General features: G+C 35.0%; 2 protein-coding genes across 3 annotated transcripts; one reads left to right on the top strand and one right to left on the bottom strand.

Moving 5' to 3' along the window:
- Nucleotides 347-3,076, top strand: LOC104792976 (peroxisomal (S)-2-hydroxy-acid oxidase GLO5-like). 2 transcript variants are annotated; one of them, XM_010519247.2, is made up of 12 exons: nt 347-447; nt 705-854; nt 958-1,082; nt 1,247-1,293; nt 1,385-1,462; nt 1,536-1,660; nt 1,744-1,810; nt 1,898-1,960; nt 2,041-2,110; nt 2,214-2,314; nt 2,405-2,509; nt 2,705-3,076. In XM_010519247.2, the coding sequence occupies exons 2-12, from the start codon at nt 718-720 to the stop codon at nt 2,891-2,893; spliced, it is 1,107 nt and encodes a 368-aa protein (XP_010517549.1). In that variant the 5' UTR covers nt 347-447; nt 705-717; the 3' UTR covers nt 2,894-3,076. The 2 variants fall into 2 exon arrangements, with proteins under 2 accessions (XP_010517549.1, XP_010517550.1); XM_010519248.2 differs by lacking the exon at nt 347-447 and adding an exon at nt 461-549.
- Nucleotides 4,473-6,798, bottom strand: LOC104792977 (9-cis-epoxycarotenoid dioxygenase NCED2, chloroplastic). The gene is made up of 2 exons (XM_010519249.1): nt 5,248-6,798; nt 4,473-4,929 (listed from the first exon to the last, which is right to left on the bottom strand). Exons 1-2 carry the CDS (start codon nt 6,663-6,665, stop codon nt 4,596-4,598), a joined length of 1,752 nt encoding a protein of 583 aa, XP_010517551.1. The 5' UTR covers nt 6,666-6,798; the 3' UTR covers nt 4,473-4,595.

An 18,995-nucleotide genomic window follows, 5' to 3' on the forward strand; every position in this document is an offset into this window, starting at 1 on the left:
AAAGAGTGAAGAGAAAGGAAAGAACAGAAAGAAATGATCTCGACTCTTCGGTTGTTTTTGCTTCACCCTACCAAAAAAACAACAACAAATAACAATAGGACACGTGTGGGGACGGACGAGATAAAATACGTCCCAATTATAGGAACGTATCTTCCTTATATTGTCAATTTCGATTTAAATTTGAGAATTAATTACTGAAGGACACTTGATTGATATGCTGATGCACATGACCTTATAAACTAATGTTGGTAAAATAATAAAAAAGCCTAGTGTGTTTCTTGGAAACGGATCCACCACGTGACCAATCACAACTGACAAATACACACAGAGACGTATGTCTCTTTGTGACTTAAGAGTGTATCCATATTAGGAATATTCAATCAACAAAAACAATTTTTTCTTCGCCACCTTCACAAGAAGACCAAAGTCGCTCTCTAGACCTCTAAGGTACGCTCTCTGTTACTTTCTCTCGTTCATGATCGTTCATTTGATTGTTGGATTCTAATCGATAATCCAACGAGTCAAGATCCTGTGAATTTTAGAATCTGGGTTAGATTTTTATGATTCTTTGATTACTGTTGAAGTGTTGATTGATCTTTTTTTAGTGTCAGTCTCATTTTTTGTTTCTGATTTCTTGAATTCTGGAGTTTTTAAAAAGTGATTTTGATGATGAGAAGCTGTAATCATATAACTTTTCGTGACAGGGAAAAAAAAAAAATGGAGATAACAAACGTGATGGAGTATGAGAAGATAGCAAAGGAGAAATTACCAAAGATGGTTTATGATTACTATGCATCAGGTGCTGAGGATCAGTGGACGCTACAGGAGAATCGAAACGCTTTCTCTAGGATCTTGTAAGGGCAAAAAAACAACAATTCGCACAACAAAGAATCTTTCTTTTTAGTTTATTTTGGAGGAATTTAATCGTTTGTGTTTGTTCTATGAGTTGGAAAACAGATTTAGGCCTCGGATTCTTATCGATGTAAGCAACATTGACGTGAGCACTACGGTTTTAGGGTTTAACATTTCTATGCCAATCATGATTGCTCCTACCGCTATGCAGAAAATGGCCCATCCTGATGGTAAGTAATAATAAGTCTGTCTAGAGTTGTGTAATTGTGTGTAACCAAAAGACGATCTTGAGCTCTCTTCTCTTGTCAAGAACAAGACTTTTGTTTAGAGTCACTTTGTCCGATTGTTTAAGATCTTGAGTTCACTATGGGAAGTGGTTTCGTTATTGTTGTAGGCGAGCTTGCAACCGCGAGAGCTACTTCTGCTGCTGGAACAATTATGGTATTGATTCTTTGTCTCTCTCTCTCTTTCACCTGATTAAGATATCTATCTATTTAATGTATTCACGTTCTGTATTCTTTGATGTTTTCAGACTTTATCATCATGGGCTACTTGTAGTGTTGAGGAAGTTGCTTCCACAGGACCCGGGATTCGTTTTTTCCAACTTTATGTAAGTTTCATATAGTTCTACTTGTTCTTCTGAAAATTTGGCTTTGAATGGACTGTTTGTTCTCTTGATGCAGGTGTATAAGGATAGAAATGTGGTAAGACAGCTTGTAAAAAGAGCTGAAGAAGCTGGATTTAAAGCGATCGCTCTTACTGTTGATACTCCAAGGCTTGGAAGAAGAGAATCCGACATCAAAAACAGGTGAATGAAACTTCACACCATCACATCCAAACCAATTTGGTTTGTTAGATCTTTCGCTTTTCTTGATGGTTATTATCTTGCAGATTTGAGCTTCCTCGAGGTCTTACGTTGAAGAACTTCGAAGGGTTGGATCTTGGGAAAATAGTCAAGGTCATAAGATAAGACATATAACAAACTTAATTCGATCTAATAGCTCAATTACTAATACTTGTTGTTTTGCTCTGTTGAAAATTGCAGACTGATGACTCGGGGCTAGCTTCATATGTTGCTGGTCAAGTTGATAAGTCACTAAGCTGGAAGGTTCGTACATTTAACTCTTTGTTTTTGCCAACCAAGATTCATAATAATCTAGAAGCTCGCTGTCTGTTCTCTTCTTACAGGATATAACGTGGCTCCAATCTATCACAAGCTTGCCAATTCTTGTCAAGGGTGTTATTACAGCTGAGGATGGTAAGAAAACAGTACTAAGAATGATAAAAATATGCATTAACCCGTTTACTTGAAGTTTCATAATGATTAGAAAACTTCCTCTGATCATTTGAAATTTTGGCAGCAAGAATTGCTGTTGAGTATGGAGCTGCAGGGATAATAGTCTCTAATCACGGAGCTCGTCAGCTCGATTATGTCCCTGCAACTATCATGGCCCTGGAAGAGGTAGTCCTTTTAAGTGGATCAAGATAAAAAAAACTGTTTTTAAGTAGAGGTTTCAGCTTTCTTCATTGATAAATCGAGCAAAAATCGCAGGTAGTGAAAGCCGTGGAGGGTCGGATACCGGTTTTTCTTGACGGTGGTGTGCGCCGTGGAACCGATGTCTTTAAGGCCTTGGCTCTTGGCGCTTCAGGTGTCTTTGTGAGTTCTCATTCATCACATACTCTTTAGCTCTTGTCATATCCTCTGTTTTTCTCTCATTCTTTTCAGTTTGATCCCTTCATTATTAGTTTTTTTGGAATAACCCTGAACCCGCTTTTTTACCTCTTTTTCACATTGTGCCTCAATATTAAAAATATTCAAAACATAACCTCTGTTTTACTCTTGTTCAATTAGGTTGGGAGGCCGACTTTGTTCTCACTTGCAGCGGATGGAGAAGCGGGGGTGAGGAAGATGCTGCAAATGCTAAGAGACGAGTTTGAGCTGACAATGGCACTAAGTGGCTGCCGTTCCCTGAGAGAGATCAGTCGAAACCACATCAAGACTGATTGGGACACTCCTCATTACCTCCCGGCCAAGCTGTAGGGATCATCTTATTCACTTCTTTTAAAGGTCATCAAAGAAATGAAAAGAGAGAGGGTTGTTTGACATTTGTGATCCAATAATGTATTCTCATACAAACTTTATAATTGAATATTTTCATTAAGTAAAAGAATTGGATATGAGATTTGTAGCTTTAGTTCAATAAATCAATTTATGATGGTAAAAGTACTATGTAAGTTGAGGGACTAGCACTAGTTCTTGATAATTAAGAGTATTCGGATTTCAACTTAAGATTGCGATTTTCTTGTAAATGTGATAAAATTATATTTAATTTTAGTTACTTTTATTATGCGTAGAAAAATATATCTAGCAACAAATAGCTCCATTACTAGAGACTAGAGAGATATATATATATATATATATATAGTAACAATAAATAGCTTCCTTCAACTGAAGAAAAAAAAAAATAGCTTCCTTCAACCTCAATATATTTATTTACTATACAATATTTTACAACCTCAATATTTTATAAGGCATCAGAATTCAAATCTTTTTTATTCCTCCAAATAGAACTTTGACTTTTTGCATGATTTATAATCGTTATTTCTTTTTCTTTTTTTAATAAACGTAGTTTCGAGACGTTTCTGATATGGAACTACGTACATATATGGAACATAACAGAACTGATGAAATATATGGGTGTACCTTCACTGTATATATAAACTATTTGTTTTACGTGACGACCATCAATAGATAACAACAATTTTGGAGCAAATAATTCGGATAAAACGAAATGGTTACAACGTACGTGTAGCATTAACCATGCAACGTTTGTAAATACCATGAGGTCCATGACATCATCGTCATACATTCATCTGACAATCCCACCGATTGTGTCCATTAATATAGACATATCTACTCTATGGCCACCATATACGCTTTTGCAATATAGTGTCTATATAGTAATAAGTATTAACTAGTTTATACAGACGTGGATTCACTTAATACCACAAACACGTTGCCCATCATTTGTAAATTGCTCGAAAACTTCGGAATCTATGGGAATATTCAACAGGCTTTTGCTGGTTTCGGGTGTTTTCAGTATATATACGTACGTACGAGAAAATCTGCGTCTGATTTTCTCATCGTCATTTCTTCAGTTTCGTCATTGCATTAGTCATCTTCGATAGTACTACAGCTAAGTTTTCTATAATGCTATACAGAGTCAATGCATGAACCGGTGAACGCAAATGATCCTAATCAGAACCCATATATATTATTAAGCCATTTACAGAACAATTGTTTATGAGATAACAAGTAAAGGCAATTGTTCTATATAGAGATGGCTCACTAAAATAACATAATAACCAAGTGTTACGCAATTACGTGAACTGAAGTATAAAAAACAGCAGGATCGCATGATATATAATCAAGTCATATTGCATAGTCAATTTCTTTATATAACATATTTTAATTCTGAGTTTTTTTTAATTACGTATTATGTTAATTCTGACTTCTGAGGGAGTTTTAGGACGGAAACTGGTTCAAGAACAAAATGTTATTTCTTTATGTTTTAAAAATATGTCTCTGTCTCTACGATGCATGTCCGAAGAAAGCCAAATCATATAATCTAACCATTCGTTACTAACTTAGATAAATCGTTAGAACAATCGATCGATCAAACTATATCAAACCTATCTATTTTTTTCTAATTTATAAACATCATCAAACATTACAATAATTATTATAACTGATCCACGAGTTCACTCGAATCCACAAATGTGCCATGGAACCCATACGGTACTCTAGACGGTAGCTTAATCGTAGCTTCAAGCTTTAAACTAACGGCGTTAACTATCTGAAGCTCCGACGTCTCTTTTTCTTCGTCGTGAACGTGACAAAATATATAACCGTCATCTTCATTTTCTCCGCCGTCACCACCGGGCAAGAAAAACGGTTCGCCGCCGTATTTCTCGCCGCCGTAAATATACTTTTTCATCTCTCCGGTGGAAAGATCGACCTTAGCGAAACCGGAAACTTTTGGCCAAGGATCAGCGATAGCCAAAAACGCGAACCGGGTTTTTCTACCTAACCGGTTCCGGTTAACCATACCGATCTCTAAATTCACATCCTCTTTATTAACCAACAAAGCCCGGCGCGTGGCTTCACGCGTCCTGAGGTTTATCCTGATCTCTGACAAGACGCTTCTCAAGCTCTCGTCTCTCTCGTTAAAGATCGAATCCGCCGGCGTCATACACGACCCGATCACCACGATCTCCTCCGTCTCCGGTGATTCCCACGCGTTCCAGAGATGGAAACAGAACGTCTCCGGCGAATTCACCCATATGATCTCAGNTTTTGGCCAAGGATCAGCGATAGCCAAAAACGCGAACCGGGTTTTTCTACCTAACCGGTTCCGGTTAACCATACCGATCTCTAAATTCACATCCTCTTTATTAACCAACAAAGCCCGGCGCGTGGCTTCACGCGTCCTGAGGTTTATCCTGATCTCTGACAAGACGCTTCTCAAGCTCTCGTCTCTCTCGTTGAAGATCGAATCCGCCGGCGTCATACACGAACCGATCACCACGATCTCCTCCGTCTCCGGCGATTCCCAAGCGTTCCAGAGATGGAAACAGAACGTCTCCGGCGAATTCACCCAGATGATCTCAGAAGCCTCCGTCGCGTCTTTGGGCATTATCCCCAATCGCGAAACCTTTTCTCCGTCGAAAACCACCGGAGATTTACCGGAAATCATCTCGCCGAGCTTAAACACGACTTGCTGATCAGGAATCACCACGAAATTCTCAGTTATAGCGAAATCGTGGATCATCGTCGGGGTTTCGAGCGGGATCTCCAATTCCGGCGATTTAACGCCGTCCGGCGAGAATCTGAAGTATTTCAGGTAAGGCTTCTTGATGACGTCGTAGCTTAACGAGTGAAGCTCCTTCGTAACCGGGTCGAGTTTCGGGTGGGCGATCATGGCGGAATTTAACTGACCGTCGAAATCGTAACGTCCAACGGTTTGGAGATCGCCGGTTTGAGTTATTTTTAATTGGTACGGTAAATCGTCTTCTGACATAGCTAAAAGCCGGTTATTGAAGTAAACCAAACCAGCGTTGGCTACTCCGACTCCGTTTTGGTTGTTGATGAGACCACAAAGCCCACGCGCGTAAAACAGCATCAAACGTGCGATTCCCGAGTGGCCGTGAAGCTCGCCGATTGCTTTCGGAAACAACGGTCGACCCACTCGTTTTTCCTGAACCAATCTCTCGGTTTTAGTAAACCGACACGCGTAGCTAGCTGAACCGTTGGTTATTTTGACGGCGTGAACCATACCGTCTCCGTCGAATAAATGGTGCCCTGCTATTGGCTCGAACATCGGGTTTGCGCCGTTACGGACATAAACTCCGTCAATGCAGTCAGGGATGGTTCCTTCGACGGTGAGGTTTCGCCGGACGGGAGATTCAGGTACCGGGGAATAGTTTCCGGCGATTTGAACACGTGGATCGGCGGTTTTGGGAAGAGGAGTATCATGTTCACGTGAGATTAACGCGCGCTCAGCAGCGTCGATAGCGATGGCCGCCGCTTTTTGGAAAATGTTTAGCCGGAGAGGATTATGCTGAGGCGGAGTCGCGGTGGTTCGAGGTGTAAATAACTGGCGTTTTTGGGTTAAGTCCGTAACGTCGATCTGCACCGTGCATTTAATAACAACATTCGGCTTTCTTTTAATGGGCCTAAAGCCCAAATCAGTTTGGGTTTGAGGCCATGTTTTAGCACCACCACTCATCGGCATTGTAAGAAGAGAGACCATGGCTTTTGTTTGTTTTGATCGTAGTTATCGAAAGGTTTCAGACACTCTCACTGATTGTTTCTTGTTTCTTCTGGTCTGAAGGGTGAGAGAAGAGAGAAGAGAGAAGAGAGTAGAGAGAAGAGAGAGGTGAAAGTTCGATGAGAAGAAAAAAAAGAAGAAGGAGAAATCTTATATAGAGTTGGGTAAGAAAGAGAGAAATAGAGGAGAGTAAATGACTAATGACATAAGCATGCCGCAACAAAATAATAAAATGAAAACATTTGAAGTCGTACAGAGTAATGTATTACTAATACTTTGTGGTTTTTTTTACTTCTTTGTGTGGAGAAATTTTAAATTTAGTGTTATATTTTAATGATAAATATATAGTTTTAGGCTTTTTTAGCTATATGTTATTTCTGATAGTTTTAGGCTTTTAGCTACTTTATTTGTTGGAATCCAATAAAACAGAAGATTATATTCATCTTGTTGACAAAAGATGATAACTATTTTTTTCCAGATATTTAAAATACACTAGCTTCAACATTATGTATAACTATTTGTGTACTCATCAATCAAAAACTGATGTTTAAGGACGATAAATTCTCCAAATGATTATATATATCATGCTTTATAAATGATGAACAACAAAAAAGCCGGTTATTGAAGTAAACCACACCAGCGTTGAAGTAAATAATTTCAAAAATTGAGGGTTTAAAATTAAACGATCACTATTGTTAAGAAACTTGCTCTTTGGAAACTTGTAACCGATTGAGATATTAATTAACGAATTAAAAACTTGATAGAAGAAGATCCTAAAGTTTCAAGAAGCTAGCTTTCTCAACAAATACGAAGAGATCAGTAGCAGTAATAAATAAAATTTGAAATTTTCGAGGGAAGAAATGAAGCAGGAGGAAGTCCTCCTCATAATGCGTGGACGAAGATACCACGTGTGTATATCACTAAGCCAACACGTGAATTCACCAAAAATATAACTAAAGTATACGTAAATAATAGATTTTGTTGACGCTGTCATGAATATAGCAATTTTATTTTATTTTTTTATGAATATACAAATAATAAATAAACATACGGACGTTGAGAAGAACATAGAACATGCAAAAACATTTCTTACCAGGATTATGTGTCGATAAGTAGAGAAATAAGTGGACGTGGAGGATAAACTAGTGCCTCCCTGCCTCAGGTCGGTCAGGTGTTGGAATTGTCAGTTGTGATTTTTGTTTCTCTCATTTAAGGGTTTCTAAAAATTTTAGATTATATCACACAAATGTGGACATATATATACTTTATATCCAGCAATTTTATACTACTCCCTCCCTTTCACAAAGAGTGTCACTTTGATACTTTTCACACAACTTAAGAAAACATTAAAATATATATATATATATATCTTTATTTAATAAGTTTTTAATAGACTATTTTAATTATAATTAAGGATAAACTAAGGAAATCTAAGGTAAAAGATGTATTGGAAATATAAAATAATGCATTGGAATTGTAAAGTTACAGTCTTTGTGAAACAAAGAAAAATCTTCAGAATAACACTCTTTATGAAACAGAGGGAGTACAGAAGGAGTATAGATTATGATTATAATTTCTGTAAAACAGTTTTAGCCTTACTTTGTGACAGTTCAGTCAATTAATTATAGTTTATCTAAATATGTGCTTCTTTTGCCACACAGATTATGCAGTATATAATAACGCTAACAATTGTACAATTTACAGAAATACTTTTTTTTTTTTTCTCTTTTGCCAGTACCTAATTAATATTATAAAGCTTTCACAAACTATCATTATTGATAATGTATCTGATTACAATTAAAAAAGCGAATCCGGTAAAAAAAGAGAGTCAAGATTTGATGTATGGATGTTCAGATTCAATGCACATAAATATTCTGAGACTATATATACCCATCAAACCAGACTGAATACACTAACCAAAATTTACTAATATATACATTTTTGGAGATATTCATAAAATAAATTCTGAAATTAACACTTATTTACAAATATACCATTAACATTAAATAATTAATTTAATAAAAAATTAATTCTACTTATATTTGATTTTTTTTTTATAAAAATTAAGTGTTTTAAAAGATAACAAACATCATTGTAAATGTATAAAGATTTTATTTCCTTACTTTATAAGGAGGTGAGTGAAGATGTATTGTTCTTTTAAAATTTGAAAAGTTGATTTGATAAAAAATGACTTTTAATCTCACATACTATATTTTACTTTCACTGGTTTTGTATGATGAGTTTTTGCAGATTAAAAATCTTTGAACATGTTGCATAATCCTCCTAGCATGGCGGGTTAGACTATAGAACCAACACTAAAACTGTTAGTTTATTTCATATACTATAGATTTGTAGTCATAGTTTGGAAAATTAACTTATAAATTATTTGGTATATGAACTACAAAATATTACACATACTACAACATATTTTTAATATTCAAAAAAAAAAAATTGTATATACATAAAAATATACACTAACATACCATATAGACATATACCTCTATTTAATTATAGAAACCAAAACTAAGTGTTTTAAAATTTTATATTCTATCTAATAACAAATTTAATGTAATTAGGTTATAGACTGTATAAAACGTAAGAAGAAGAAAAAATATTCTAAACAAAATTATAAATTAATTAGATAAAATTTAATTAATTGGAAATTTGAAAACTAAATAAATTAAAATTATTATTTAAAATACATTAATTTATAATTTAATTCCACGGTGTACGACGGGTGATAACCTAGTATTGCAATATTAATATATGGCCTAGGACCAGAAAAAAAACCTAAAATGAATTTTCCTGGACATTACTTTAGCCTAAATGTATAACAATATAATGTTATGATAAAGAGTATAACAATATTCATGTGGCAATTATGCTTTTTTATTATTTAATGAATGCTAGTATTATAAAAAAATTAGGCGCTTGATGTTTTGGGTTTTTTTTTTTTTTTTTTTCGTCGAATAGTGAATTATATTGCTGAGTTGAAATATTCTTGATACAATTGTTGTTTTAACCAAACAGGTGGTCTAAAACATTCAAAATAATATGTACTATTTAGACATCCATATCTTGCTAGGAGGTGAGCTACTGAATTATTACAACATTTGGTGAATATAAATTCAACAGAATGAAATCAAGTCTGCCACCATCTAATATCTTGTATGATTCCTTCAATCGATGTATCATGATGTTTGTGGTTGAGTATCCTTGTGAGTACTTGACAGTCTCCTTCAAAACAGACATCAGTATGTCCTTTGATCCAAGCTTGTTGCATTGCCGATAGTAATGCTTTTGCTTCCGCTTGCAGTGAAGATATTGCTGAGCCCATTTTTTGTGAACCCCACCCCCTTGATACACCATTGGAATTCCTCCAAATCCATCCTCCTGTTGCTTGATTAGTGTACTTATCGAAAGCAGCATCATAATTACACTTTACCGTTTTGTTTGTTGGTCTTCTCCACATCGATATGTTTTCTTGTTCATTTGTTGAATTTGATTTCGGTGGGTTATAGAGATACCAGTCTTGGACATCATTCTTGACTCTTAAAGCTAGAATTCTAGGAGATATTGTGCAATTTTCAAATATAAATTTGTTTCTAGCTTTCCAGAGATGCCACATTGTCCACAGGGGTTGTAGAGAAGTTAAATCAGTCATTCCATTCATATGATCCATATCTAAAAAAGCTGTAATGATTTGTTCGCTGTCATAGTTCATTGTTAGAAAGACATCAATAGGTATATTGGACTGATCCCAAACTTGTTTAGCATAATAACACGAAAACAAGATATGTTCCATGGTTTCATCATTCTTGAAGCATCTGGGGCATACTGGATCAAGATTCATCCCCCGTGTGTTGAGTCTTGTAATAGACGGTAGTGCCTTTGATATTAATCGCCAAAGGAAGTGTTTAACTTGCGGCAAAATTTTCAGTTTCCATACTCTGTTTTTAAGTGAAGCAGAACCATGAGGTTTTGGTCCTTGTGTTATCATCATGTCTTGGTCGTGCATGCTCAACCAGTATCCAGATCGTACAGTGTATTCACCCAACTTGTTGTAATTCTATATTATTCTATCAGGCGTTTCTTGTATAGATAGATAAAGGTCCTGAAATAAATTATGATCCTATGGGTGAACCTGTGATAGAATTTTATTTTGGTCCCAAAAACGCCTATTTCCAACTGTTGTCATGAGATCTTTAAACAAACAAGGTTTTGAATGGGCACATTGTATAGGTTTTGAAGGATTTTCTATCGTAACTTTGTCATCATCTAATCTGGCTGTATTTCCATCCCCAATTATTGTTCTTACACCCTGTTTAAGAAGCTTAAGACCCTCTAAAATGGAAGACCATCCGTACGATTGATTGCTTCGGGGTTTTGCTTCAAGAAGAGTTTCATCTCTATAATACCTTGCTTTCATTATTCGAGCAAATAAAGAGTCAGGGTACTGTAATAGTCTCCAAGCTTGTTTTGCAAGGAGGGCATCGTTAAATTTAGATAAATTTTTGAATCCGAGCCCTCCTTCTTTTTTCGAGTATTGTAGTCTTTTCCATGCTATCCAAGGAATGCCTCTTTCACTATTACTCTTCTCCCACCAAAATTTTTGTAGAGTTGAGTCAATCTCATCAACAACACCACTAGGTAATTTGAAACATGACATTGAGTAAATAGGCATTGCAAGAGCTATAGACTTCAACATAATTTCTTTCCCTGCTGATGTCAAACGTTTAGTACTCCATGAGGATGTTTGTTGTTGGACTTTGTCAACAATGTTTTTGAACATCTCTGATTTTTTCCTTCCAAACTGCTCTGGAAGACCTAAATATTTTCCTCCCCCACCTTGGTTTGGAATGTTCAAAATATGTTTCAGTCGGTTTTGTGTTGTGCCATGCACTCGAGATCCAAAGGTGATTAACGATTTTGCTGTGTTAATTTTTTGTCCTGAATAATATTCATAGACCTCAAATGCCTCCTTAATTGCCTTGCAGTTTCGTGAGTTTGCTTGACAGAAGAAAAGGGATTCATCTGCAAACTGTAAATGTGTAATCGCTGGAACTCCATTACCTATTTTCACCCCTTTTATATCACCATATTGAACTCTAACTTTAATGAGATGGCTCATAATGTCTGCACAGAGGATGAATAAATAAGGAAAAAGGGGATCTCCTTGTCTTATTCCTCTCTCTGGTTTGATCAATCCTTGAGGTGAACCGTTGATCAAAACTGAATAACTAACCGACCTGACTGCAGCCATTATCCATGATATCCATTTATCATCAAAACCAAATAGCCTCATTGTAACCTCTAAAAAGTTCCATTCCACTCTATCGTAGGCTTTAGACACATCTGTTTTAATGGCCATATAGTTTGTGGAAACTCTTTTTCTGGCTTTTAGTGAATGCATAACCTCATGTGCTATCAATACATTGTCTGTTATCAAACGTCACGGTATGAACGCTGCTTGATTGTCTGAGACAATGTTATCTAAGTGTTTTTTAAGTCGATTTACCAAACATTTGGATATTATTTTGTAAAGAACATTACAAAGAGCTATTGGTCTGTAATCTGTCAAAGTTGGTGCATTTGTTACTTTCGGAATCATGCATATATTGGTATGATTTAAACCTGATTTCATGTAGGCATTCTCGAAAAAGTCTTTAACCTCTGCTACAACATCATCTCCAATAATGTTCCAGTAACGTTTATAAAACCTAGCAGTGAGTCCATCAGGTCCTGGTGCTTTATCATCACCAATAGATGTGAGAGCCTCGAGAATTTCATCACTTGTAAACTCTTTAGTAATAGCTTCATTTATTTCTGTAGTTACCGTAGGTTGAAAGTCTCCAAAGTCAATCGGTGATACTGGAATCCGACTTGAAGTATACATCTTTGTAAAATAATCTTGAGCATGCAGGCCGATTTCCTCATCACCATTGTATGTGTTTTGATGCTCATCTTGTATTGTCGTGATGTAGTTCCTCGAGTATCTTGTTTTCGTGCTTGCATGATAATATGCTGTGTTCCGATCTCTCATAGATAACCATTGTTTCCTGCTTTTAGTTTTCCAATAATATTCTTCATCTCTGTATGCTTGACTCAATTTTCTCTGCAACATTGGAATACGATTTCTCTCTTGTCTGTTTAGGCTTTCCATAGTTTTGTTGACAGCAGCTTGAAAGTAGTCTATCCTCTTCCTCGCATTTAAGTTTGATCCATGTTTCTTCCTTGACATAGCTCTCCTACAGCTTGATATTTGATCGCAAATAGAGTAACGATCTTGTGATTTGCAATAATTCCAGCCTGCTTCCACCACTTTTTCAAAGTTATCAATTTCTGTTAATCGCTTATCAAAGCGGAAAGGCTTGTGACTTCTGGTTTGTTTAGATTCGAAGTTTATAAGTATAGGTTTGTGGTCTGAACCATTGAACTCCAAAAACTCCGCCTCTGCAGATGGAAAAGATGCAGAGTATTGAGAGTTGATCATTGCTCTATCTAGAAAGCACTTGATAGTATAATCTCTCCTCTCTCCAACCCATGAGAAACGATCTCTTATCGACTTTAAATCTTTTAAGTCACAGTTCGACAACATGTTTCGAAATCTTCTAAAGGTCCACTCTTCTCTTAATGGTCCTCCTATCTTCTCTTGGTTGGATATTATTTCATTGAAATCACCAGCTAGCAACCAAGGGCCATTTTTTGTTTCACTTAACTCTACTAGATGATCCCAAAACAAATGTCTTCGAGTGGGATTTGGATCACCATACACACCAGAAAAATAGAAGCTAATATTATTATAGTCAATATGTACATCGATTATTCTTTCATCCTGATACAGAGAGGATAAAGAAACATCATCTACCCACATGAGGGCTAGACCACCACTCCTTCCTTGAGGGGGTTGTGTTATTACATTATTAAATCCTAATACATAAGCAAAGTCACACACAACTGAACAACTATTTAAAGTTTCACACAGAAATAACAAACTTGGCTTTAAAATACGAACAAGATGCCGAAGGCGAAATTGTGTCATAGGTGAACATATGCCTTGGCAGTTCCAGGTAACGACTCTCATGGAGGAAGTGGGGGTACCGGGCCCCCCGCGCCTCCGTCCATTGCTGTTCCGCTGCAGGAGCCTGCAGACTCAACCCTCCCCTTCTTCTTGATCTGACTCAGGACCATCAGATCTTCTGCTTCCTCAAATTCTTGATAGTAGCTTTCCAACTCCTTGCGGCTTCTCTTTGTGTTAAACATGCTGTTGTTTGTCGTACGCCCAGGTTCAGTTGTTGTGGTCATCATCTCTCCCTTGTCCTTCGCATACTTAGTAAACAAATAACGAAGTCTCTCTGCTGTAAGGTCACTATCCTCGAAAATACTTGGAGCAGAGGAATCATCTGATTCGGTGATGATGAACTCACGGTTATTAACACCTCTTCCCACACCCGGGATTTCATCAAATGGTTCTATCGTTTGCAGAGTGTTGGTTTCAGAACCATGATCACCACGGTTGTTATTGTCGTTGTCTCTTTCTGGATTATCAAATCCATCAGGTTCATAGCCATCATATCCATCCTCATGTTTGTCCTCAATTTGGCCCTCATGTGGTTGATCTTCAAAAGAGAGAGGACATTCCTTCGCTTCGTGTTGAAGTGATCCACATTTCATACAGAAGTTACGGAGACGTTCATATTTGAATTTTTAGAATGGTGTTCTCGTCTCCACCAAACTGAAAATTCCTTTGGAAACGCAACGCCTGATCTATGTTCCAATTGACACAGATCCTTACAAACTCGACCAGGTTTGCGTTTTCATCATAGTCAGTGTTAACCACATCGCCAATTTGGTTGCCAATGTAGTTAACCATAGCCGTGTTCAAGAACTGTATTGGAATCCCTCGCACTTGTATCCAGAATGGGATAATCTTCATGTCTTCGTCAGAAATGTTTGGAAACCATCGGTGTGTTGTCAGCATCCACTCGTTAAAGGCCCACGGTCCTCGACGAAGAACTAGATTCAGCGCCTCCTCTGTTTTGAAAATAAACAGAGCTTTCCCGTTTCCTAGTATTCTTCCACGACAAGCATCACCGAGACCCCAGATTCTTGGCATTTGTCCTACTACGGCACGAAGATTTTGTTTTTTTGGATTCACCACTGTGACAACAATCGAGTATCGGTTGTCATTGATCGCTTTTCCGCACAAAGCAGAAGGAAGGGCAATTGGAGCATCGTTAATCCCTAAGTCAAGATTCTGAAGGGATTTACGAACGTAATCACTCATCGTGTTTTGTTGAATACAACTTTTTAGTGTAGTGAAGAAGATCGGTGAGTGAAACTTGTCGATCTTTGAAGAAAATCCATCATATTTATAGCGTTTTGACCATGGCGGTTTCTCATGGCAGTTATCCCACAATAATTTCGGGGAAAGTAAACCACCGACAGATAACTGCCGCAGAGAGCAACCGTTAAAAACAACCACTAAACTGTATATTTTTGTCGGAAAAACACTCCGAAGAGGAGAAACAAAACAATCTACACGTCGGCGGTTACAAAACCTGCCATCGCCTTCCGTATCGCCTCTTGAGAGAACAGACATAATTGTTAGTCTTTTTTGCCTGATGTTTTGGGTTATCAGGTTATTACAATACAATATTTAAGTAGATGATCATACGTACTAGGAATGATTAATTTATAAAACAAGACCCACTAGAATTTAACCCGCGGATGGGATAATATTTTTTATTTTAAAAATTTCAAATTTATATTATATTTATTTTTTATTTTATTGTTATTTTATTAATTTTAAAAATATAAAATTTTACAGGTATTTGATATAAGTATTCAAAATATAGGATTTTTGTAGTGTTTTCAAGGTTTTAACCTGTGTGGTATATGTATAGCCTAGTAATACATTTATCTCCTGGTACACATCTAAAAGTGTTTAAAAAAAAAATTCCACTTAACTCCCTATATGGGATTAATGCCAACCCGTCTCACTAAAATCAAAATAAGTTTTTGCGTTAAAAAAAATCAAAATAAGTGTTTTTATCAAGTTTAATTATGTTAGTTGTTTACCAAATTAGCATATTTTTATAGTTTATAATTTTTCCAGGTCAATATATAGTTTATGATAATTAATAGAATTCTAAATTTTTGGTAATTCCTCAAAAAATAAAAAATAAACCAAATTATATGGGGGGGTTCAACATATTTAATGTGATATTTTATAATTAGATTTTCGGTTTAAGAAATTTATTAATGTTAATATAATTATGGATGTTGTAAACTTTTGTTATGGAAAATCTGTTATATATCATTTAAATTTGAGAGATTATAGCATCCATAAAAATAGTTATAGAGATTTAATGGGTTAAAACTTTAATGGGTAGATTTGTTTTTGGAAAAATCGGAATGTATAGATGTTGTTAAGATTTTATGGCAATAAATGTAACAAATATTGGTCAATTTAAGAAAGTTTAGTATCTGAGTTTCTCTGCAATGTTATTTATGAAATTGTTTTAGGGGTTAATGTTGTAAAAAAATTAAATAAGTAAAATTTAAAGGGCATAAACCAAAATATACTTAAAAAATGTTAATATAGATATGTTGGTACGTAATGATATTTTGAAGGAAAAAAAGTAAGTAATAGTAGTATTTTTGTAAACTATGGGCAAAGGCACAAAAAGTGGTGATATGTTTGCATATTCCCATAATTAATGATGCAAATACAATTGTCTTCCAACGTCGTAATCTCATAAGTTCTTTGATTAACTGATATTTTTTGTGATAAATTGATGATCTATCTAAACATAGTACAATACACTATATTCAATTTTGTCGAATAATTGGAACTATAGAATTATTATTTACTACGGAAAAATTTAATGGCAGTTTATTTACTTGTTAGAGAAGACCTTAGATTAGGCTATAAAACTAAAACCGTCATCGAGTTTTTTTTTTTTTTTTAATTAGAAAACTGCAATAAAAGATAGTCAAATTAGGCAAAAACATGATGATTGCTATCCAGTCGTATAAAGTGTTTGAATGTTGCTAGCTAGCTAGATCCAATTGTTAGTACGTGTCCAAAATCTTGAATAAAAAAGGTATTTTAAACACGTTGAGGTGGTATAATTTATGTGAATTAATAATGAATGTGGTTACGCCAAGAAAATTAATGTTATTTTAACCTGTCAATATTTAGACTTTGCTATCTACCTATGAGATAAAGATGAGTAGAAAGTATTTTGATTGGTAAGATCAAAAACAAATTCGAGAGTGGTTAATAATAGAACTAAGGCAGGTAAGATATAAGCAAATCAAGAAATGTGTTGACCATGGCATCCTAGCCATTATCAGCATTTGATCATGACCACTCTTTTGCGTCAATGACCAAGCCCATTCACACTCGCACAATTCAAACACCACTAATAAGAAAAAATAACTAAAGATAAAGCTTCATATCCATCATATTATACATGGAATAAGTTAAGTGCTGCTGATTAACAAGAGAAAACTTTTTTTTTTTTTTTGTGTAAACATATATAATATTGTCAATTAGTTTTTTTTTCTTTGTCAATTTACAACTCCCGTATTCCACTGGATTCATCAGTTTAATTTATAATAAATACTACCATTGTTTCGTTAATTATGAAACCATTTGAGAAAATAACATATTTGTAAGAAGATGTCACACGTATTTATTCATCAAAAAGGCGAAATATTTGAGAATTGATGGTTTGAAATATCCACCGACCTCAACAAAAATAAAACTTTTCCAAACTTGAAGGGGGCCCTGACTAATATTAAAATGACCTAAAGTATAACTAAATCATGAAAATTGGGATCCATATTTCTTTATTTAGTTAGGTTCTAATTATAAAAACATTACTAATATTAATATTAAACTTCGATAGTCTAGCGCTTGAAATATACGCTATAGTTTCCTTACTCATAATGCTAATTTTCTCAGCGTATATACGAGAAAAAATCTACCTCTTTTAAGATTAGCTATAGAGCTTCAATGAGTAAATTATGGTCTTAGTGATCTAAACTATTTGATAACTCTTTAATTCTTTAGAGATTAGCTAGTCTAAGAAATGCATATTTACGAGAATAGAACTGAGAAAAACGAGAATCAAATGTTTGTAGATTTNTTTTTTTTTGTCTTTTCATTATTTACATATAGTGGACAGCTTGTTGACTAAAGAACCGACTTGTGTGGTACAAACAAAAGGCACAAAGAAAATGAAATGTCAGTTTTTCTTTTGTTAAAGGAGAAAATAAAATGTTTAAATAACTGAATCTTGATAATGTTTCAGGGAGAAAAGTCATTATAAGTTTTATAACTAGAAACTCCATGGGAAATGTCATTTGGTATACGAACGATGTGGTAAGACACGTCTATATTCAGATAGCTAGAGTGTATAAGTTTCACAAATGTATTTTAGATTTGAGTATAAATAAACATTTTTAAGTTTGATATTTATTAGATAATTCTCATAAATATAAATATAATAAATTATTTTTTTTTTCCAAAAATACTATTATTAATTATTATTTTTTTCAAAAATAATACTGTCCGGGCGCTTGTAGTTGAGTATGGGATTGGGACGTTACAGCGTTTCATATTTGATTTCTCTGCTGCATGAAAGTAAGTCACATTTTCCTAGATATTCTTACATAACTATGGACCTATCTGATGGCCTATTTAAATAACTGGAGAGAGGATTTACCTTCTCCCGAGTTTAGTCTCATATTTTTTATAAGCCTGAAATTTACTTTGAGTTAAAAAAAAATCAAATAAAAAAAGGTAATAATACTGACAGTCAGAATCTATTTATTACATTATATGTGCAATCAATTTAGTCAAGGCTAGCCTACTTGACCTTCAGTCGTAAACAATGAATTTATCAGACACAAATTGTTAAGAAAATATTTATTGAAAATTATCTCTCTTAGAAATAGAACTATGTACAGTATGGCGTATATAGGGAAATATTTAGGTTCTCGTTATTTCGTATTTATGAAATTTGGATGAGCTAGACTTTGTCGGAATATAAGTTAAATGCTTCTAACCAAAAAAGAAATCAGATAATCTTTCAAGAATATAGAAAAAAATATAGGGATCTTCCTTGTCAAACAGAGTCAGAGCAGAGTTCTTTTTTTTTTTAAACAGCTGCTTGATTAATTTGGACAGTGATCCTCATGGAGGATGTTTACAAGGAAACTTGGAACATAGAAATGAGAAATATGAGTCAAATGATTTTGAAAAATTGATTTGGCTAATAGATCTGCTGCTTTGTTGTT

The sequence above is a fragment of the Camelina sativa genome, chromosome 6, assembly GCF_000633955.1.
Source record: "Camelina sativa cultivar DH55 chromosome 6, Cs, whole genome shotgun sequence".
NCBI classification, from domain to species: domain Eukaryota; kingdom Viridiplantae; phylum Streptophyta; class Magnoliopsida; order Brassicales; family Brassicaceae; genus Camelina; species Camelina sativa.